At 46.4% G+C, this 23,171-nt stretch overlaps 1 protein-coding gene across 1 annotated transcript; it reads left to right on the top strand.

The window, feature by feature from the left end:
- The first annotated feature begins 1,130 nt into the window (after window positions 1-1,130).
- Window positions 1,131-22,489, top strand: LOC128438828 (disabled homolog 2-interacting protein). Its single transcript, XM_053421550.1, has 22 exons — window positions 1,131-1,268; window positions 2,517-2,635; window positions 2,837-2,939; window positions 6,665-6,741; window positions 7,060-7,169; window positions 10,621-10,765; window positions 10,853-11,025; window positions 11,135-11,406; window positions 11,638-11,846; window positions 11,924-12,068; window positions 12,145-12,289; window positions 12,365-12,601; window positions 12,752-12,952; window positions 16,696-16,932; window positions 17,380-17,471; window positions 17,573-18,031; window positions 18,134-18,408; window positions 19,052-19,165; window positions 19,377-19,499; window positions 19,564-19,643; window positions 21,404-21,491; window positions 21,638-22,489. Exons 1-22 carry the CDS (start codon window positions 1,193-1,195, stop codon window positions 21,806-21,808), a joined length of 3,651 nt encoding a protein of 1,216 aa, XP_053277525.1. The 5' UTR covers window positions 1,131-1,192; the 3' UTR covers window positions 21,809-22,489.
- The last annotated feature ends 682 nt before the right edge of the window (window positions 22,490-23,171 follow it).

The raw sequence follows: 23,171 nt of genomic DNA, 5'->3' as shown, positions 1-23,171 counted from the left end.
AGTCATGAACTGGTCCTGGTTCATGTTAAACAAACTGTTTTCCACAATGACAAACGTCCTAATGAGGGAAGCTGCACAAGCCTGTGTGTGCGACAGGTGATAATCTGTTAAAACCATTAAGGTGTTAGCAACACGTGAATCATCGAAGGGTCCCATCAGACAGACGGGTGCTCAGACAGACGGGTTACCTGGACTAAGATACAGAGACACACGGAGTCTACGTCTACCTGTCTGTAAGTTTACCTGTCTGTCTCTGGACGTGTCTGTGTGTTTCCCTTTCTCTCTGGACGCGTCTGTGATAACCTGTCTGTCCCTACACGTGTCTGTGTGTTTACCTGTCTGTCTCTACACGTGTCTGTGTGTTTACCTGTCTGTCTCTACACGTGTCTGTGTGTTTACCTGTCTGTCTCTACACGTGTCTGTGTGTTTACCTGTCTGTCTCTACATGTGTCTGTGTTTACCTGTCTGTCTCTACATGTGTCTGTGTTTACCTGTCTGTCTCTACATGTGTCTGTGTGTTTACCTGTCTGTCTCTACATGTGTCTGTGTTTACCTGTCTGTCTCTACATGTGTCTGTGTTTACCTGTCTGTCTCTACATGTGTCTGTGTGTTTACCTGTCTGTCTCTACATGTGTCTGTGTTTACCTGTCTGTCTCTACATGTGTCTGTGATAACCTGTCTGTCCCTACACGCGTCTGTGTGTTTACCTGTCTGTCTCTACACGTGTCTGTGTTTACCTGTCTGTCTCTACATGTATCTGTGTTTACCTGTCTGTCTCTACATGTGTCTGTGTTTACCTGTCTGTCCCTACACGCGTCTGTGTGTTTACCTGTCTGTCTCTACACGTGTCTGTGTTTACCTGTCTGTCCCTACACGCGTCTGTGTGTTTACCTGTCTGTCTCTACATGTGTCTGTGTGTTTACCTGTCTGTCTCTACATGTGTCTGTGTTTACCTGTCTGTCCCTACACGCGTCTGTGTGTTTACCTGTCTGTCTCTACATGTGTCTGTATTTACCTGTCTGTCTCTACATGTGTCTGTGTGTTTACCTGTCTGTCTCTACATGTGTCTGTGTGTTTACCTGTCTGTCTCTACACGTGTCTGTCAGTTTACCTCTCAGGATGGTGTTGTGTTTGGAGACAGGTGAGTGATGTCACCCTGTAGATTTCCCATCATGCATCTCTCTGCTGTGTGATGCAGCCTGTTGCCATGGAGGAGCTGGTCAGAAACATGTCCAGGTGTCAGCACCTGGGCTGGATGAACGTGATTGGTGAGTTGATGATGATGTCACACAGGTTAGATGACACATCTGAACACTGTCATAAATCACCAGCTCACTATATACAGCTTTACAAAGTGAATACTATACTAGTAGTACTAGTGACGACTATACACAGCTTTACAAAGTGACTAGTACTATTGCACAACAACACAATTTGACTTTTGCTCGTCACGGTAAAGAAAGATTTCCTTCCTCTCTGTTTAAAGATGTAAGAAAACATTAATGAAGGGAATAATCTCCAGAGGTGGCAAAGGTACTCACATTCTTTACTTAAGTAAAAGTACGTATTTTGTAAAAAAAAAACTGGCAAAAGTAGAAACACTTATTCATCTCCTTTACTCTAGTAAAAGTAAGAAAGTACAGGGTCTGAAATGTACCTTAGTCCAAAAGTAAAAAAGAATTTGAACTTCAATCTTACACGATGCGTCTTGGTAACTCGGCAGAACGAGTTTGTTCCCGACCTGCACAGAGCTGGAGTCAAACTCACAAAGTCTCTGTTGCTGCCGAATTTCAGACAGAATAATAATAGACTGAGCTGAACCGAGCTCCAGCACCTGGATCGATCTTTACAGGGAGTGAATGGATGGGGAATGTGCTGGCGCTGGTTAGCTGCCTCCTCTTTGTACACGACGCCCGTCGCTACCACCGATCGGATGGTTTGGTCCCCGGATCAAACTTCACTATCTACAGGAAGTCAAAGTCCTAACCAGGTTTCCGTACGTGAACCGGGAAGGATCATTCCCGGTTCAGCCGCTCGACCTCGGTCGGGCATACGCCGCCGGGCCGTGGAGGTTTAAACCAGTAACAAGTTTACTGGTTTAACAGGGTAAAAGTAAAAGATTGTCACGATAATTAAATACTCAAGTAAAGTACAGACACCTGAAAAATCAACTTACGTACAGTAATGGAGTATTTGTACTTCGTTTCTTCCAAACTCTGATAATCTCTACATATAAAGAAGTGCAGGACTGGGTAACTTACTCGTTAAGTGTAATAACCGTGTTGAACAGTAGAACCAGATGCTGAAGCACCTGGAGAGCAAAACCGCACATTGTAGATTTCAACTTTTTCAAAAGATTGAAGATTTCTACTGTAAAAAGTTAGATAAGTGACTGTTTATAAAAAGTTTGTAAACTTTGATTCAAACATTTGATAATTTACTATCAGTTGTTTGTTGTTATAGTTATTAAGGAGTTCTGCTGTTTCTGTGTCATGTGACGTGTTGTGATGTCACAGAGCTAAAGAGCGCCTCCATTCATTGGCTGTCATGTGGTCAGAGGGCGGAGCCTGATGTGTGGAGTAAAATGTTCTGCATCCTGTCAGACGCACAATTACTGCTGCTCAACAACCTGGAGGTAGGAAATACATAAATAAATATATCAGATAAAAATCCTCCTCATGTGAATCCTCACTTCCACATTTCTCAGGTTCTTCACTTTAAAGGGAAGGAGATACTTTTATTTTTTAAAACGTGGAGGGTGTCCTGTCTCCATTTGAGCCCTTCACAATAATGTGTCACAGTGAGACAGGAAGTGGACGTTTTCTTTCTTCTTCAGGTTCATCCTCTTCTTCTGGCAGAGAGGGCGGAGTCTTGTACAGTTTGGTTGCTAAGATACACTTTGCATGTGACCTCAGCCCCTTCTTTCTCCGCCCACAAAGGTAAGACGAGACAGACACACACTGACAGACACACCCTACACATTCGCAGACACACTGACAGACACACATTCACAGATACACACTGACACACACACTACACACTACACATTCACAGACACACTTTTGCAGACACATTACACACTCATAGACACACACTGACAAACACACACTACACACTCACAGAGACACACTTTCAGATGATGGACGTGGATTTTGACTTGAACGGTAAGAAAATATTTTCAACATGAATGTAATTTTTCAAAGCTCAGTCGGGTTTTTGTGAGTTCTTTTTGTATTTGTGAGTGTGTTTGTTTGGGTTTTGTGAGTGTGTGTTTATCAGGATTTATCTCTAATCTCTGTGATTTGTCAGATTAATAATCGTATAATCTGGGATCTGAGGTCAGTTGCCATGGTAACGTGTCTGTCCACTCCTCTGGTCACACATCACCTACTGAAAGGTTAAAGGTCACATGATGCATCTGACCTGTGACCTTTAACCTACTGAAAGGTTAAAGGTCACATGATGCATCTGACCTGTGATAATAATGACGATTATAATAATGAATATAAAAACAATGTTAATAATGTTAAAGTAAGACTAATTTTTGTTAAAATAATGATGCTTATATGATAATTATGCTAATAATAATTATTATTATTATGATTATGATAACAATAATGACAGGGATAATAATATGGATAATTATGATAATAATGTTTATTATTATCATGATGATTAATAAGATTACTAATAAGACACAACACAAAAACACACTTTACACTGTTAAATCAGAACAGGTGCAAAACAAACAACCAAATCATCAATGAAAAAATGAATCAATCACATTTTATTAGTAGAGTCTCATATTCACTGGTCCCAGTTTGTCTCCTCGTCTTTAACAAGATGAGACGTCCTCTGTCCTTCAACAAGAGTCAAACCACTGAAACCTTCAACAGGTGGAGAAGGTAGAAACCTCAGAGACACATGTGAGGACCCGTCTCCCAGGACGGACACTAGTCCAACAGATGTCCCGTGTCACAGAGGACATCACAGAGATCAGAGTCTTTACAGCTTTGATTAGAATTAGATGATTACACCATCAGGATCCAACATCATAATCTCTAATCCTGATCCACATCATAATCCAGGATGTGGATCTGTGGACGATGAGGCAAAGGGACTCAGAGGAAGAAGTCCAGTCAGATACATGTATTGATGAGATATTAATATCTTTGATGAGTTAACGATGGAGAAGAGGAAGGAGAAGCTCTGTGTGTCATGTGACCCCGTCCTTCTAGACCTATAGCAGCAGAACCGAGATCAGGTCTAAGACAAACCTGGACCAGCTCTGACTAGAAGCTTTATCGTAAAGGAAGGTTTGAATCCTCAACGTACAGAGGGAGTCTGCCTCCACAACTGAAGCTGAGATGATTCCACAGGAGGATTTTAAATTCTAAATGTAACAGGAAGTCAGTGTAGTGAAGCTAACACAGGAGACATGTGGTCTCTGTCCCTGGTTGTCTTCAGGACACGTGCTGCAGCATTGAGGACAAACTGTAGAGTCTTTAACGACTTCCTGCTGGAGCCGGATAATAAGGAATTACAATAATCACATCTGGATGGAACAAAGACCTGGACCCATCTTCTGCGTCTTTTTAAGAAAGGACATGACTGATGTTTGAGATATTATGTAAGTGGAAGAAGGCGGTCCTAGAAATTAGTTTTAAATGAGAATCAAAGGACAAATCAGGATCAAAGATCACTCCCAAGTTCCTGATGTTTCATTGGAAGCAAAGACGATGTCGTCTCGAGCAGCTTCATCATTAGATCATGTGTCTCTAACGTGTTTAGGGTCAAGTATCAGAACCTCAGTTTTATATGAGTTTAATAAGAGATATGAGGTTTAGTTAGTTGATTACGTTGTTCAGGTTTATTGATAAGTATAACTGGGTGTCATCCGCATAGCAGTGGAAATTTACCGAGTGTGTCCTGATAATGTTTCCTAATGGAAGCATATATAATGAGAATAAAATTGGGCCGAGCACAGAGCCCTGTTGAACACCATGGTTAACTCTGGTGCGCACAGATGACTCATCAATAATTTGCACGAATTGGAATTGTTCTGAAAAATAAGATTTAAACCAGTTTAGGGCAGTTCCGTTAATGTAAATTAACTGTTTTAGTCTCTGTAAGAAAAATGTGATGGTCAATTGTTGCACTGAGATCTAACAGAACGAGGACAGACACAAGTCCCTGATCTGAAGCTATTAGAAGGTCATTGGTGACATTTGCCAAGGCTGTCTCTGTGCTGTGATTGGCTCTAAACCCCGACTTAAGGAGAAACTCTCACAGCTGATTGGCTACAACCTTCTCAGGATTTTAGACAGGAAGGAGAGATTGGATATTGGTCTGTAGTTAAAAACCTCAGGGTCTAGAGTGGTTTTTTTGAGTAGGGGTTTGAGGACAGCTATTTTAAAAGACTGTGGTACATAACCTGATGATAATGACAGATTGATAATGTTAAGTAACGAACTATCAATTAGGGGCAGAATTTCTTTAAGTAATTTGGTAGGAATGGGATCTAAGATACAGGTTGTTGGTTTAGAACCTGAGATTATTTTGGTAAACTGATCACAGGTGATCAGAGAGAAGCTGTCTAAGTAATGGGCAGGATTCTCAGCCGTTTCTGAGATCTCTGTTGTTGGGAGGGTATTAGTGCCAATTGAGGGCAGGAGATGGTTGATTTTATTTCTAATAGTTTGAATTTTATCATTATAAAAGGTCATAAAGATATTTCTCTTTAGGGATGGAGGAATACTGGGTTTGGTGGAGGTGTGACTCTCTGTCAGCCTGGCTACAGTGCTGAGGAGAAACCTGGGGTTGTTTCTATTCTCTTCTATTAGTTTTGAATAGTAGGCGGCTCTTGCTTTGTGGAGCCTTTTTATATTCTTTAACACTATTCTTCCAGTCTATGAGGTTTTCAACATGGTTGCTGGAGCGCCACTTCCTTTCTAGTTTTCTTGATAATTGTTTTAACTCATTTGTCTTTGAATTATACCACGGAGCTAATTTACTATGTTTGACATTTTTATTTTTTAGAGGCTCTATTGAGTCTAATGTTAATCGTAATGAGTCTGCAGAGCTATCGACGAGGTGGTCGATCTCAATGGAGCTCAGGGTTTTAAAGAATTTGTTGGTTTTATCTACTGATAATATGGGATGAATTATTTCCTTCAATTTGGCTGAAGCACTATCAGGTAGACATCTAGAAAATGTGTTTTTATTAGTGGCATATATTCTGTTAATGAAAACCCACTCATTGTTGTAACCACACACAAGTTCAAGTGTGTGGTTACAACAATGAGTAGGTTGGTGTACACACTGACTGAAACCAATTGAGTCTAGTACTGAAACCAAAATGCTACGCTAAGACATCATTATTATTGTCAACATTAATATTAAAGTCACCAACAATAATTGCTCTATTTGTTGTTATAAATATCTGCTTGATAAAAACTCAGAACAAGCCCCAGGAGCTCAGTCTACTACAGCAAATATGATTGGCTGATGTGATTTCGTGGATGGGTGTGGAAGACTAGGGTTAGTGTGTGATGTCATAAAACCCGTCTGTGTGTAATGAGGCTGGTCACCATGGTAACAGCTGTCACCGCTGACTCCTGGGAAAGACTACAAACACTCCCATGATGCATTTTGTCTGTTCCAGATGTTCCAGGGAGGGGTGTGCGCCGACAGAGCATGTCCAGTAGCTTCGCTGTGGACACACCCACTGCCAGAGTGACGGTGAACACACACACACACACACACACACACACACACACGACTCAGCTGGTTGTTTCCATAGTAACAAGAGGTCAGCTCCCCCTACGGGTGAAACATCAGAGATCCTTCAAGTAAAAGTAGAAATATCATAGACTAAAAGTAATCCACTACAACTAAAATGAACAGACAGGCAGAAACACACACTCAAGCATACACACACAGACACATACAGAGACACACACACACAGACCGACACACACACATATACACCATCAGTATAAGTATGAAATGTCAGATCCTGATTGGTTCTGATTGGATCTTCGTCCTCCTCTTCCTCAGGGTTTTCTCTCTCGGCGTTTGAAACAGTCTCTGCGTCGAACTCGTTCACAACCAAAACTCTCTCGTCAGAGCAGCGTGAAGAATGACGCCATCACCTCCGCAGACGCCAGGTAACAAACAGGCTTATTTGATAATCAATAAGTAAGAAGAATAGCTAGAGTTCTGCTGGTGTTGTCTGAAGGATCAATAGCGTGGCCCTCCTCTTGGATCAGTCACACCTAGACCTCCTGCTGGATCAGGTCTGGTCCTCCTTCAGGGGGAAACATCTTCTGACGGGTGCTGACTAGACCAGAAAGATGTTGAGGGGGTTCAACTCCTGTTTTGATCTGTTTCTGTTGAGCGGGGTGTGTGGAGGATGGGGGGGGGGGGTGTAATCTCTGTACCACACACACTGGAGGACGGGGGAGGAGAGGGGGTGGATTAAATAAAGGAGGGGGGGTAGGGCACCCTCACTGCAGGGGAGGGGCAACTGCTGACCGAGAGAGAGAGAGAGAGAGAGAGAGAGAGAGAGAGAGTTCTGGAGCCGTGTAGCATCAGCAAGCTAACACACACAGAGAGAGAAAGAGAGAGATAGATAGAGAGATATATATATATATATATATATAGAGAGAGAGAGACAGATAGAGAGAGAGAGAGAGAGAGATGTAGTTCTGGAGCCGTGTAGCATCAGCAAGCTAACAGAGAGAGAGAGAGGGAGAAGACAGAGAGAGAGTGACAGAGAGAAAGATAGAGAGACAGACAGAGAGAGAGACAGACAGTTTTTCAGCCTTGTGACCAAACATCGTCAGGCTTAGCAGTTTCTCAACCTTCCTCCTCCATCTTCCTCTTCCATCCTCCTCCTCCATCTTCCTCCTCTTCACTAACGGAGAACATCCCCCTCCTCCGCCTCTCTCAGGATGCTCGGTGAGTTTGTCCTCACGCATCAGTGTCTTTGTCCTCTGAGCGTCTGAATAACTGTGCTGCAGTGAATCACTGCTGTGTGTGGGGGGGGGGGGGGGGCATCTCTTACCTGATTTGCATGATCTTACATGCTGCAGTTCTGTGTGTTAGCCTGCACACAGCTAGTCTAGTATGTTAGCATGTTGCTAGGATATATACATGTTGTTAGTCAACATGTTTAACTGAACAAGGTTAAGCAGCAGTTCACACACATGCATGTTTTTTTCTTCACTGGAAAAATGTATATTTAAATGTTTCAATCCATCAATAGTTCTATGTTGGTGTGTTTGTTATTTTTGAGATGTGTGTATACATCTGTTTGATCAATCACAGCTGTGTGAGCTCCGCCTCTCTCTGAATACCTGGACTCTGGTTTAGTTTCACCTTCTGAAGGTAGAAGCAGAACTTGGAACCGTGACAGGGAACCCACAGGAACCAGGTTGGACGGTTCCTGTGGTGGAAAAGAGCTCAAACACAACAAAGCTGTGACCAGGATCCGTCTTTCCCATTCTGCCCCTTCTCTTAGAAAAACGGCTTAGTGTGTATGAATGGTGAGAGATGACCACTCCGTGCTTTGAGTGGTCATCAGACTAGAATAGATCTATATAAATACAGACAATAATTGACCATTTACTTGTTCTTAAAAGGTTCTGGACACTCATCATGACATTCCTTTGGTTCCTGCATACTTTATTAAAAGGAGCTCTGGGTCGGATAGAAAGTGGAACCTCCATTAGAACCTGGTTCGGAAGAAATCAGTTGAGGGATTGCATCTGTGAACAGGAGAGTTTGACTGTGAAGAGGCAAACTCAGCTGGATACTCGCGTCAAGAACAACACAACAAAATGACACAACACTACCTGACCCAAGACCCGAGGGAACCAACAGAACAAAGCAGCGGAAGTGACTCCAAGCACAGGACTCCTGGCTGGACAGAGGTGAGGGAACAGGAAGTAGAATCACTTGATTCTCTCGGTTCTCTTGATTAAGAAGAAGAATCTCTAATGTTTTCATGATCAAGATGTTCGTTTAAACATGGTAATGATGTCATCTGATGATGGTCCGACCCGATTTAGGTTCCTCATCATTCACCTGCTCTGTGACCGTTCTTCAGCGTGAAGTCACAGTACTTATGAGAGATCAGAATCCGCGCTGCAAACTTTTGTATGTCAGTATTTTCTTACTGGCTCTTTTTGCATAAACATTGCTTTCATTAATTCACTATGTACCTTCTTCACCATGGAGAACACACAGTACTCCCCTGGGTCTTTTGTTTACCAGTACCTTGGAGGAGGAAGCATACCAGCACTAAGTGCACAACCCAACAAAGAAACAACAAACCTCCTCTGCCCAGTATCCTACTCGCTAATATCAGTCTCTGGACGACAAGCTAGACAGACTGTGACTGTGCATCACCCTGGAGAGTTTCTCCTTCAACAGAACCAACAGAACTCAACTCTCAGGTGAGTTCAGAGTAGGAGCTGTGTGCTTCATGTTTAAGCAACACACTGCTCCCTGGTTCTGGAGCTGCTTATCATCAGAGTTCAGCTCAGTCTTCCTAACAGAAACAGAGACTGGCAAGGCACTGCAGGCTTTTGAGGAGAACTGACGGACCGGTCTTTGAGAATGCAGCTAATGGAAACATAATTTACTCTCTCATACTCTATAAAAGATATCAGTCTTCCTCATCTGAATGCTGAAGTGTCCTTGAGCAAGATACTGAACCCCAAACTACCCCTCATAGAAAATGTGCTGCCTATAAATGCACTGAAGGAATGTGTGTGAATGGCATAAAAAAGTTCTGTAAAGCTTTGAGTGGACATCAAGATTAGAAAAGATCTATATAAATACAGACCCAATACTGACATTGCTCAGCCTACCGGACACAGTGAAGTGCCGGCCACACAGCCATCTGGGGAAAGGGAGGCTGCCACATTGACCCTGGAAACTAGAGACAGTCCTTCAAAAGGGTCAGACTCACACAAAGCCCCCAGGCCAAATGGCATCCTGGACGTGCATCGATCAACTGGCAGAGATGTTCACCACAGCTCCAACCTCTCCCTGGTCCTTGGTCCCTGACCCCTCCAAGGCATCATCAGAGTCCAAACCCGTTTCAGTTTGCCTACAGACCGAACAGTACCACAGATGATGCCATCGCCTTGGCAACTCAGGCCAATCACCCAGCAGCACGAAGAGAAAACATTTAACACAAAGTTCCTCATCGATAGCAGCTCAGCAACAGCATCATTCCCTCAGACCTTGTATCGATGCTCCTGATATTGGTCTAGATATCTGACTTCCTGACAGACAGGCCCCAGGTGATGAGTCAGCTGATGTGTGCTCAGCCCCTCTGGTTCTCCCTGTTCACTCATGACTGTACTGCTGATCCAGCTTCAGATTCTTCCTCAGATTCTTCCTCACTTGTCTGTGCCCTTCAGTCATGAAGCCTCTTTTCACATTGTGTTATTCTTTCTAAGTCGAAATTGTTCTGTCACATTTGAGAGGAGATGTGAAGCTATATTTTTTATTTTGTGATTCATGAATATGGGCAATATAAATAGTATTTGATTGATTAGTGAATATTTTTTCTTCGAATCTTCTTTTCCCCTCTGCTTGTTTCAGGTGTGTAATGCAGCAGCTGCGTTGTGATAGCCAGGAGTCATTGCTAAGCGCCGGCTGTGTGTCGTCTCTGGAGCTCAGGATGGACCAATCAGTGATCATTAAACCTGTCCACTCGTCCCTGCTCGGACAGGACTACTGCTTCGAGGTCACACAGAAATCACACACAGTACATAACTGACAACACATTGACCCTTGTGTTTCTGTGGTGATGACCTCTCACCCTGTCTCCTAGGTAACAACCTCGACAGGCACCAAATGCTTCTCCTGTCGTTCGGCGGCGGAGCGAGACAAATGGATGGAGAACCTCCGACGAGCCGTTCATCCCAACAAAGACAACAGCAGGAGGCTGGAGAACGTCCTGACGCTGTGGGTCATTGAGGCCAAAGACCTGCCCGCCAAGAAAAGGTACCGGGCGCTGCGTCCTAGATCTAACGCTTTTGGGCGCAACACCGAAACCAGTTGTTGTAGGATCCATTACTTCTGCAGTATAGTAGCTGTTGTACTTGTCCCACAGGTACTTCTGCGAGCTGTGTCTGGATGACAGTCTGTACGCTCGGACATCATGTAAACTGAAGACGGACAACATCTTCTGGGGTGAACGTTTCGACTTCAGCAGCCTGCCGTCCGTCAGTGCCATCACCCTCCACGTCTACAAAGACACCGACAGAAAGAGGAAGAAGGACAAGAGCAGCTACGTGGGTTTGGTCAACATCCCTGTCCCCATGGTGACCAGCAGACAGCTGGTGGAGAAGTGGTACTCGGTTAGCACGCCGAGTACCAGTCGAGGTACGAAGGTCCTCCTTCAGACGAGTCCAGACAAACAGAGCATGGCTCTGGAAACATCTTCTGTCAGAACCTCACGAAACTGATCTGAATATCATTTCACAATTTGACCAAAACTTGAAATGATGTTAAGGTTTTTATTCACAAACCAACAAACGTCCAAACTCTCATATTATGTCTCCCACCAACGGGACCACAGAGTTCACATGCCAACAGCCTTCTCTCATGTTCTAGGTAAGTCGTCTGTGCCCATGGTGCGAATCAAAGCTCGTTACCAGAGCATTGTCATCCTGCCGATGGAGCAGTACAAAGAATTTGCAGAGTACATCAGCTCCAACTACCTGCTGCTGTGCAACACACTGGAAGCCGCCATCAGCCTGAGAGCTAAGGAGGAGCTTTCCGCTGCACTGGTCCACATCCTGCACAGCACCGGGAAGGCCAAGGTAGCTGCACCTACACCAAACCCTCCCCCTCACAACACAGCCACATCATGAACCTGAACTTTGACCCCTATATTTAGGACTTCCTCACAGACCTGATGATGTCAGAGGTGGATCGTTGCCGAGACAATGACCAGTTGATCTTCAGAGAGAACACCCTGGCAACAAAAAGCATCGAGGAATACCTGAAGCTGATTGGACAAAAGTACCTACAGGATGCCCTGGGTAACCGATGGGTCAGTTAAACAGTTTTTACCTGTTCAGGTGATTAGATGTTAATTTCAGATGTTCCTGTGTTCAGGTGAGTTCATCAAAGCTCTGTACGAGTCAGACGAGAACTGTGAGGTCGACCCGTCACGCTGCTCGACCTCTGACCTCGCAGAGCATCAGGCCAACCTGAGGATGTGCTGCGAGCTCGCCTTCTGCAAGATCCTCGACTCGTACAGGTACACCTATACACACACACACAAACACACACACACACACGACAGTACCAACACCTCTGTGTATCATTCGATCAGGGTCTTCCCTCGGGAGCTGAAGGAGGTGTTTGCGTCATGGCGTCAGGAGTGTGGTAACCGAGGTCGACCTGATATCAGTGAGCGTCTCATCAGCGCCTCATTGTTCCTGCGCTTCCTGTGTCCTGCTGTGATGTCACCATCGCTGTTCGACCTGATGCAGGAATACCCTGACGAGCGCACAGCGAGAACTTTAACTCTCATCGCCAAAGTCATCCAGAACCTCGCCAACTTCAGCAAGTACGTCAAACTCTTATTATAAAGTAAACAGGAGGACTTTCATTTTGAGCTATAACAGAGGACTTCTTATTGTGAAACATGAATCACCTGTGTAATAGGGTTAGAGTGATATATGTAGTGCATTACCTGTTTGTTTCTTTTTTGCGACAGGTTCGGCACAAAGGAGGAGTACATGCTGTTCATGAACGACTTCGTGGAGCGTCAGTGGAGCAGCATGCAGCGTTTCCTGCAGGAGATCTCGAACCCAGACGGACTGAACCACACGGCCGGCTTCGACGGGTACATCGACCTCGGCAGGGAGCTGTCAAGTCTGCACACCCTGCTCACCGAGCTCGACCAGGTAACACACTGACCAGGTAACACACTGACCAGGTGACACACTGACCAGGTGACACACTGACCAGGTAACACACTGACCAGGTAACACACTGACCAGGTAACACACTGACCAGGTAACACACTGACCAGGTAACAAACTGACCAAGTAACAAACTGACCAAGTAACACACTGACCAGGTAACACACTGACCAGGTAACACACTGACCAGGTAACACACTGACCAGGTAACACACTGACCAAGTAACACACTGACCAGGTAACACACTGACCAGGTAACAAACTGACCAAGTAACACACTGACCAGGTAACAAACTGACCAAGTAACACACTGACCAAGTAACAAACTGACCAAGTAACACACTGACCAAGTAACACACTGACCAAGTAACACACTGACCAGGTAACACACTGACCAGGTAACAAACTGACCAAGTAACAACCTGACCAAGTAACACAATGACCAAGTAACACACTGACCAGGTAACACACTGACCAGGTAACACACTGACCAGGTAACAAACTGACCAAGTAACAAACTGACCAAGTAACACACTGACCAAGTAACACACTGACCAGGTAACACACTGACCACGTGACACACTGACCAGGTAACACACTGACCAGGTAACACACTGACCAAGTAACACACTGACCAGGTAACACACTGACCAGGTAACAAACTGACCAAGTAACACACTGACCAAGTAACAAACTGACCAAGTAACACACTGACCAAGTAACACACTGACCAGGTAACACACTGACCAGGTAACAAACTGACCAAGTAACAAACTGACCAAGTAACACAATGACCAAGTAACACACTGACCAGGTAACACACTGACCACGTGACACACTGACCAGGTAACACACTGACCAGGTAACACACTGACCAGGTAACAAACTGACCAAGTAACAAACTGACCAAGTAACACACTGACCAAGTAACACACTGACCAGGTAACACACTGACCAGGTAACAAACTGACCAAGTAACAAACTGACCAAGTAACACAATGACCAAGTAACACACTGACCAGGTAACACACTGACCAGGTAACACACTGACCAGGTAACAAACTGACCAAGTAACAAACTGACCAAGTAACACACTGACCAAGTAACACACTGACCAGGTAACACACTGACCACGTGACACACTGACCAGGTAACACACTGACCAGGTAACACACTGACCAAGTAACACACTGACCAGGTAACACACTGACCAAGTAACAAACTGACCAAGTAACACACTGACCAAGTAACACACTGACCAGGTAACACACTGACCAGGTAACAAACTGACCAAGTAACAAACTGACCAAGTAACACAATGACCAAGTAACACACTGACCAGGTAACACACTGACCAGGTAACACACTGACCAGGTAACACACTGACCAAGTAACACACTGACCAAGTAACACACTGACCAAGTAACACACTGACCAGGTAACACACTGACCACGTGACACACTGACCAGGTAACACACTGACCAGGTAACACACTGACCAAGTAACACACTGACCAGGTAACACACTGACCAGGTAACAAACTGACCAAGTAACACACTGACCAAGTAACAAACTGACCAAGTAACACACTGACCAAGTAACACACTGACCAGGTAACACACTGACCAAGTAACACACTGACCAGGTAACAAACTGACCAAGTAACACACTGACCAAGTAACAAACTGACCAAGTAACACACTGACCAGGTAACAAACTGACCAAGTAACACACTGACCAAGTAACAAACTGACCAAGTAACACACTGACCAAGTAACACACTGACCAGGTAACAAACTGACCAAGTAACACACTGACCAGGTAACAAACTGACCAAGTAACACACTGACCAAGTAACACACTGACCAGGTAACACACTGACCAAGTAACACACTGACCAGGTAACACACTGACCAAGTAACACACTGACCAGGTAACACACTGACCAAGTAACACACTGACCAGGTAACAAACTGACCAAGTAACACACTGACCAAGTAACAAACTGACCAAGTAACACACTGACCAAGTAACACACTGACCAAGTAACACACTGACCAGGTAACAAACTGACCAAGTAACAAACTGACCAAGTAACACAATGACCAAGTAACACACTGACCAGGTAACACACTGACCAGGTAACACACTGACCAGGTAACAAACTGACCAAGTAACAAACTGACCAAGTAACACACTGACCAAGTAACACACTGACCAGGTAACACACTGACCACGTGACACACTGACCAGGTAACACACTGACCAGGTAACACACTGACCAAGTAACACACTGACCAGGTAACACACTGACCAGGTAACAAACTGACCAAGTAACACACTGACCAAGTAACACACTGACCAAGTAACACACTGACCAAGTAACACACTGACCAGGTAACAAACTGACCAAGTAACAAACTGACCAAGTAACACAATGACCAAGTAACACACTGACCAGGTAACACACTGACCACGTGACACACTGACCAGGTAACACACTGACCAAGTAACACACTGACCAGGTAACACACTGACCAAGTAACACACTGACCAGGTAACAAACTGACCACGTAACACACTGACCAGGTAACACACTGACCAGGTAACACACTGACCAAGTAACACACTGACCAGGTAACACACTGACCAAGTAACACAATGACCAAGTAACACACTGACCAGGTAACACACTGACCACGTGACACACTGACCAGGTAACACACTGACCAAGTAACACACTGACCAGGTAACAAACTGACCACGTAACACACTGACCAGGTAACAAACTGACCACGTGACACACTGACCAAGTAACACACTGACCTCTCTCCACCTGTCTCTCTCTCCACCTGTCTCTCTTTCCACCTGTCTCTCTCTCCACCTGTCTCTCTCTCCACCTGTCTCTCTTTCCACCTGTCTCTCTCTCCACCTGTCTCTCTCTTCACCTGTCTCTCGCTCCACCTGTCTCTCTTTCCACCTGTCTCTCTTTCCACCTGTCTCTCTCTCCACCTGTCTCTCTCTCCACCTGTCTCTCTTTCCACCTGTCTCTCTTTCCACCTGTCTCTCTCCACCTGTCTCTCTCTTCACCTGTCTCTCTCTTCACCTGTCTCTCGCTCCACCTGTCTCTCTTTCCACCTGTCTCTCTTTCCACCTGTCTCTCTCTCCACCTGTCTCTCTCCACCTGTCTCTCTCTCCACCTGTCTCTCTCTCCACCTGTCTCTCTCTCCACCTGTCTCTCTTTCCACCTGTCTCTCTCTCCACCTGTCTCTCTCCACCTGTCTCTCTCTCCACCTGTCTCTCTCTCCACCTGTCTCTCTTTCCACCTGTCTCTCTCTCCACCTGTCTCTCTCTCCACCTGTCTCTCTCTCCACCTGTCTCTCTTTCCACCTGTCTCTCTCCACCTGTCTCTCTCTCCACCTGTCTCTCTCTCCACCTGTCTCTCTCTCCACCTGTCTCTTTCCACCTCTCTCTCTCCACCTGTCTCTCTTTCCACCTGTCTCTCTTTCCACCTGTCTCTCTCCACCTGTCTCTCTCTCCACCTGTCTCTCTCTCCACCTGTCTCTCTTTCCACCTCTCTCTCTCTCCACCTGTCTCTCTTTCCACCTGTCTCTCTCCACCTGTCTCTCTTTCCACCTGTCTCTCTTTCCACCTGTCTCTCTCCACCTGTCTCTCTTTCCACCTGTCTCTCTTTCCACCTGTCTCTCTCCACCTGTCTCTCTCTCCACCTGTCTTTCTCCAGGCGTCTCTGTCGAAGCTCGGCCCTCTTCCTCGGATCCTCAGAGATGTTTCGACGGTGCTGGCTAACCCTGGGGTCGTGGTTAATCATGGGGGTGTGTCCTCTCCAGAGCCTCAGCGGGTAGTGTCACCGCCCTCACTCTCTCCGCCCCCTCTGTCTCCACCCCTCTCCCCACCGCTGGCCACCTGTAATCCCTCCATTGGCCTGCAGGGAGGCGTCGGACTGGATGGAGGGTTAGCAATATTTTCCTATTAGCATTAGCATCAAACAGCAGACTAGCGTTGCTGCATCGACAGAAGGCCTATGGCCGAAATCTCTCACTAACCACGATGTCGTGAATCTTCCATATTGTAGTTGTGTCCGCATGTTTAGTGAGATTTTTATACCCGATATAGTGCACTCATTGTTTCCCACAATGCATTGGGAAAAGTAGTGTACAGTAAATGGTCAGTAACTGAGCGGCCCGCAGGTAAACATGTAAATACGAGCAGAGCCTTACAACCTGAGACAAACGTTTATTTCTACATTTAAAGATTCAACCTGTTTTTCAAGAGTCAAAGAAACATTTAAAATTCACTGTGGGATTTTACTACGGCCGACACTTCCTGTGTAATAAGTAATCGAATGTGTGTTTGTGTCTGTGTGCGTCTCTGTGTGTGTGGTTGTGTGTCTGTGTGCAGCTTGGTGGACTTTACCAGACTTCCGTCTCCAACTCCAGAAAACAAAGATTTGTTTTTTGTCACTAAAGGGTCAAGTCTTCAGCCTGCGTCAGGTGACCTTTGATCTGTGATCTTTAGTAAATCAGCCTCCATGTTTCCTGAGCGAGTGTGTGACCTGTGATCCTTCCTGTGCTGCTGATGTCACTTCCTGTAGGCCTGCAGGGCTCTCCGGCTCCGAGCTCTTCCTACTCAGAGCCCAATGAGAACGAGGCTGCCTTCGAAATGACCAATGGAGCCAGGAGGGAGGGGCCAGAGCTAACCAATGACAGCCGCAGTCGGTCTCTGGTCGACCTGCAGGACTCCTCCCCTAGCGATGGCCTGGATGACAGCCAATGGCAGCGCAGGACAGGGCTCCTCCCTCTGTCCTTCCAGAACCCGGTGTATCACATGACTACCACGTCTCCACGACAACCACAGCAGCAGACAGAAGCCACGCCCCCGGACGGCTCCCTGGGAAACGCAGACGAGAGGATCACCATGGCGACAAAACCGGCTTTTCTTACCCAGATGTCCGTGGGGCTGGGCGGGGGGGAAAGGACGTCGGCCATGTCGAGTAGCAGCAGCGGAGAAGAATACTCGAGACGAGCGCTGTCCCTGACGGACACGCTGACAGGTACCGTGATGACCTCAAAACTGTATCATTACAATCATCTCCAAATACAGAACGAACTCTGTTCATGATGTCACTTTTTATTGTATTGTTCCTCCCCCTCAGGTGGGCCCACCCCCCCTCGTCAGAACTCGTCAGGCCCTCAGAGACGCATTGATCAGCCTCCCCCCCCCAACTCCGCCCCGCCAGGACCCCCTCGAGGCCGGACACCTCCCAGCATGCTCAGTGGCAGCGGGGGCTCCGCCTACCCACCCCGCCCCGCCTCCGGCAGCATGATGTCATCGAGCCCAGATTGGCCGAGCAGCGGCCAGACGCGGCTGAGACAGACGTCGTCCTCGTCCAAAGGAGACAGTCCCGAGAAGCCCCGCCCTGCTGCCAAGGTAACCAGGCTGCTGCTATAGGAACCTTGGATCCCCTGTACCTAGGATGCTCAACACGTCACATGACACCCTACACCGTCACATGACACCCTACACCGTCACATGACATCAAGTTACTCCTCTAGATATCAACATGTGCACATAAAAGGGGCGGGTTTGCTGCATATGACCTATCACAGACATGGACAAGTCAAAAGGATTCTGGGACAGTCTGTGGTACTGGGAGCACGTTACTGGTCAGTCTGGTTCTGTTGGTCTCCAGCAGCTGACAGAGGTTCATCCTCTGAGGAGAATCGAGATCTTTCAGAAGCTCATCAGAGGAGCTCAGAGGATCTTGTGGGTCTCTGAAGACCCTGGTCCTCCTCAGAGACTCGATCCACACCAGTTCCACAGATCCTCTAAGAACATGATGTCATGGTTCTAAGGAGGTGATTGGTCAGTGGGCGGAGCTCGCAGGTCAGCTGCTCAGGTTGAGCGACCATGGTGATTCACCCTGATAACAAGTGAACAGGTTTCATGGAACTGAAAACTCTGACGTTACCTGAAGTTACCTGTGTGTGTGTGTGTGTGTGTGTGTGTGTGTGTGTGTGTGTGTGTGTGTGTGTGTGTGTGTGTGTGTGTGTGTGTGTGTGTGTGTGTCCAGGCTCCCTCTCCCTGTGCGTTGGACAGAACAGCTGCTTGGCTTCTCAACATGAACTCTTCTTCTTCTTACTGCGAGGCGGAGGACGATCGCCATGACGACGCCCTTGTGGAAAAAGTATGAAATACTACAACAGGTTCTGATTGTGTGTGTTTCTGACTGTGTGTGTGTTTCTGACTGTGTGTGTTTCTCTCTATAGTTATGAGGCCAATTTCAGTTCAATACCATCATTGTGAGGTCCTTTTGTCTGGTCCTTGCAAGTGTGTGTGTGTGTTTCTGACTGTACAGGTTTCTGACTGTGTGTGTTTCTGACTGTATCTGTGTGTAGTACCAGCAGGAGATTGCGTTGCTGCAGGAGAAGTTGCGTGTTGCGTCTCTGCGTCAGGACGAGTGTGAGACTCGTCTGCTGGTTCAGGATCAACAGAACCAGAGGATGCTGCAGGAATACCAGGTACTGTGATGTCATCAGTCACCTGTGATGTCATTAGTCAGCTGACAGTGTGTTTGTGTTTCAGTCTCGTCTTGAGGACACAGAGAGTCGACTGAGACGACTTCAGGACGACAAAGATCTTCAGATGAACAGTATCATCAGCAGGTGACCTGTCCTTCTCTACCTGTCTGTCTCTACCTGTCCTTCTCTACCTGTCTGTCTCGACCTGTCTCTCTCTACCTGTCCTTCTCGACCTGTCTCTCTCTACATGTCTCTCTCTACATGTCTCTCTCTACCTGTCCGTCTCTACCTGTCCTTCTCGACCTGTCTCTCTCTACCTGTCCGTCTCTACCTGTCCTTCTCTACATGTCTCTCTCTACCTGTCTCTCTCTACATGTCTCTCTCTACCTGTCTCTCTCTACATGTCTCTCTCTACCTGTCCGTCTCTACCTGTCTCTCTCTACCTGTCTCTCTTGACCTGTCTCTCTCTACCTGTCCGTCTCTACCTGTCCTTCTCGACCTGTCTCTCTCTACCTGTCCTTCTCGACCTGTCTCTCTCCACATGTCTCTCTCTACCTGTCTCTCTTGACCTGTCTCTCTCTACCTGTCCGTCTCTACCTGTCCTTCTCGACCTGTCTCTCTCTACCTGTCTCTCTCTACATGTCTCTCTCTACCTGTCCGTCTCTACCTGTCTCTCTCTACCTGTCTCTCTTGACCTGTCTCTCTCTACCTGTCCGTCTCTACCTGTCCTTCTCGACCTGTCTCTCTCTACCTGTCCTTCTCGACCTGTCTCTCTCCACATGTCTCTCTCTACATGTCTCTCTCTACCTGTCCGTCTCTACCTGTCTCTCTCTACATGTCTCTCTCTACCTGTCCGTCTCTACCTGTCCTTCTCGACCTGTCTCTCTCTACCTGTCTCTCTCTACATGTCTCTCTCTACCTGTCCGTCTCTACCTGTCCGTCTCTACCTGTCCGTCTCTACCTGTCCATCTCGACCTGTCTCTCTCTACCTGTCTCTCTCTACCTGTCTCTCTCTACATGTCTCTCTCTACATGTCTCTCTCTACCTGTCTCTCTCTACATGTCTCTCTCTACCTGTCTCTCTCTACCTGTCTCTCTCTACCTGTCTCTCTCTACATGTCCGTCTCTACCTGTCCGTCTCTACCTGTCCTTCTCGACCTGTCCGTCTCTACCTGTCCTTCTCGACCTGTCTCTCTCTACCTGTCTCTCTCTACATGTCTCTCTCTACCTGTCCTTCTCTACCTGTCCATCTCTACCTGTCCTTCTCGACCTGTCTCTCTCTACATGTCTCTCTCGACCTGTCTCTCTCGACCTGTCTCTCTCTACATGTCTCTCTCTACCTGTCTCTCTCTACATGTCTCTCTCTACCTGTCTCTCTCTACCTGTCTCTCTCTACATGTCTCTCTCTACCTGTCTCTCTCTACATGTCCGTCTCTACCTGTCCGTCTCTACCTGTCTCTCTCGACCTGTCCTTCTCGACCTGTCTCTCTCTACCTGTCTCTCTCTACATGTCTCTCTCTACATGTCTCCCTCTACCTGTCTCTCTCTACATGTCTCTCTCTACCTGTCTCTCTCTACCTGTCTCTCTCTACCTGTCTCTCTCTACATGTCTCTCTCTGCCTGTCTCTCTCTACATGTCCGTCTCTACCTGTCCGTCTCTACCTGTCCTTCTCGACCTGTCTCTCTCGACCTGTCCTTCTCGACCTGTCTCTCTCTACCTGTCCTTCTCGACCTGTCTCTCTCTACATGTCTCTCTCTACCTGTCCGTCTCGACCTGTCTCTCTCTACCTGTCTCTCTCTACCTGTCTCTCTCTACCTGTCTCTCTCTACCTGTCTCTCTCTACCTGTCCCTCTCTACCTGTCCGTCTCGACCTGTCTCTCAGCAGCTGTCTGTCTCTCTTACAGGTTGATGGCAGTAGAGGACGAGTTAAAGAAGGACCACTCGGACATGCAGGCTGTAGTCGACTCCAAACAGAAGATTATAGAGGCTCAGGTCTGTTGACCTCTTTTATATTTATATCATCATTACATTGTTTTATCTTTATGTTGCATCATATTCACATTGTATATTTTGTTTGTTTACTAACAGACGTCCTCAGACTCTGACCTGTCTGTCTCTGTCCCCTGTCTGTCTCTCAGGAGAAGCGGATAGCGAGTCTGGACGGGGCGAACTCCCGCCTGATGGCGGCGCTGACGCAGCTGAAGGAACGCTACGCCGTGACATCACAGAGGAACGGGCTGTCTCCTAGCAACACGTCGTCCCTGCAGATCACGGAGAACGGAGAGTTCCGCAACTCCAGCAACTGCTGAGCTCATTGGTTGTGACAGCTGGGAGGGGGCGGGGCCTGAGGCAGAACTATCTCATCAAACACACCATTTTTTTTACATCCATCAATTAACACAATCAACCCTCAGCTCCTCAAGTCCGGCTCCGCCCCCTTTCCTAGGTTATGATCCATTTCCTGATTTTGATTTGCATGTTTCTTAACAACAGCTGACATCACATCCTGTTTCCTTCCTCTGGTCCAATCAGATTTACTCCAAATGTTTATGGCTCATACATACATCGATCATTTTTAAAAGAACAGTCCAACACTGTCGTCTCAGTTTCATGTCTGTGTACAGAGACAGGTCCTGGTCAGCCTAGCTTAGCATTAGCCGGGAAGCAGAGAGAGACTGACCTAGTTAGCCTAGCCTAGCTCCACAGAGCACAACATTAATGGAACTGTTGCGTTGTCGTCGCTTCCTTAGCGTCGAACGTTGTTGTTAGTTTTGTGTTAATTTTACTGATTTTAATGTAAACATCAGATTCTATTGTGAGACAGTAAAAACTATAAATTGTGATGAAATGTTTATGAGAAAACACACACACACACACACACACACACTGTCACCTGCTGGACTCTGTTGCTCGATGTTGCTTCTGTCTCTGTATTTATTTTCTTCTTAGCGATATTTATCAATATTTATAAAAGATGCTCCAATAAACTATTACACTATCAAGCTGTTGCTGTGGTGATGACCCTATGGCAGTGAGCAACACGCTCACACACACACACATCAACAACAGCTCAGGATGCCCTGGACATGTGAGTTGTTGTTTCTGGAGGAGAAATGTTTGGGACTTTGTCACGTGATGACTCAGCTGATGTCTTTATGTGAAGCACAGTGAGAAAGACTTGGACCAGAAGGGCCACTCGCTCCAGTCCAACAGGTTGTCTACGATGAGCTGGACAGACACACAATGAATGTGTCATCAGGTGTAGCCTGGACAATGTATCGCTGATTACACTCATAGCATACTTACTTATACAAGGCAAATCTATTCACACTAGAATTTATGACACTATAAGAGAGACTGTCTCTCTCTCTGTCTATCTGTGTCTCTCTGTCTCTCTGTGTCTCTCTCTGTCTCTCTCTGTGTCTCTCTGTCTTTCTCTGTGTCTCTCTCTATGTGTCTCTCTCTGTGTCTCTCTGTCTCTCTCTGTCTCTCTCTGTCTCTCTGTCTCTATGTGTCTCTCTGTCTTTCTCTGTGTCTCTCTCTATGTGTCTCTCTCTGTGTCTCTCCGTCTCTCTCTCTGTCTATCTGTGTCTCTCTGTCTCTCTGTGTCTCTCTCTGTCTCTCTCTGTGTCTCTCTGTCTTTCTCTGTGTCTCTCTCTATGTGTCTCTCTC

This window comes from Pleuronectes platessa, chromosome 4 (genome assembly GCF_947347685.1).
Source record: "Pleuronectes platessa chromosome 4, fPlePla1.1, whole genome shotgun sequence".
Lineage (NCBI taxonomy): Eukaryota > Metazoa > Chordata > Actinopteri > Pleuronectiformes > Pleuronectidae > Pleuronectes > Pleuronectes platessa.
The sequence above is the reverse complement of the archived record's forward strand: the minus strand, read 5'-3'. Positions and strand labels throughout refer to the sequence as shown.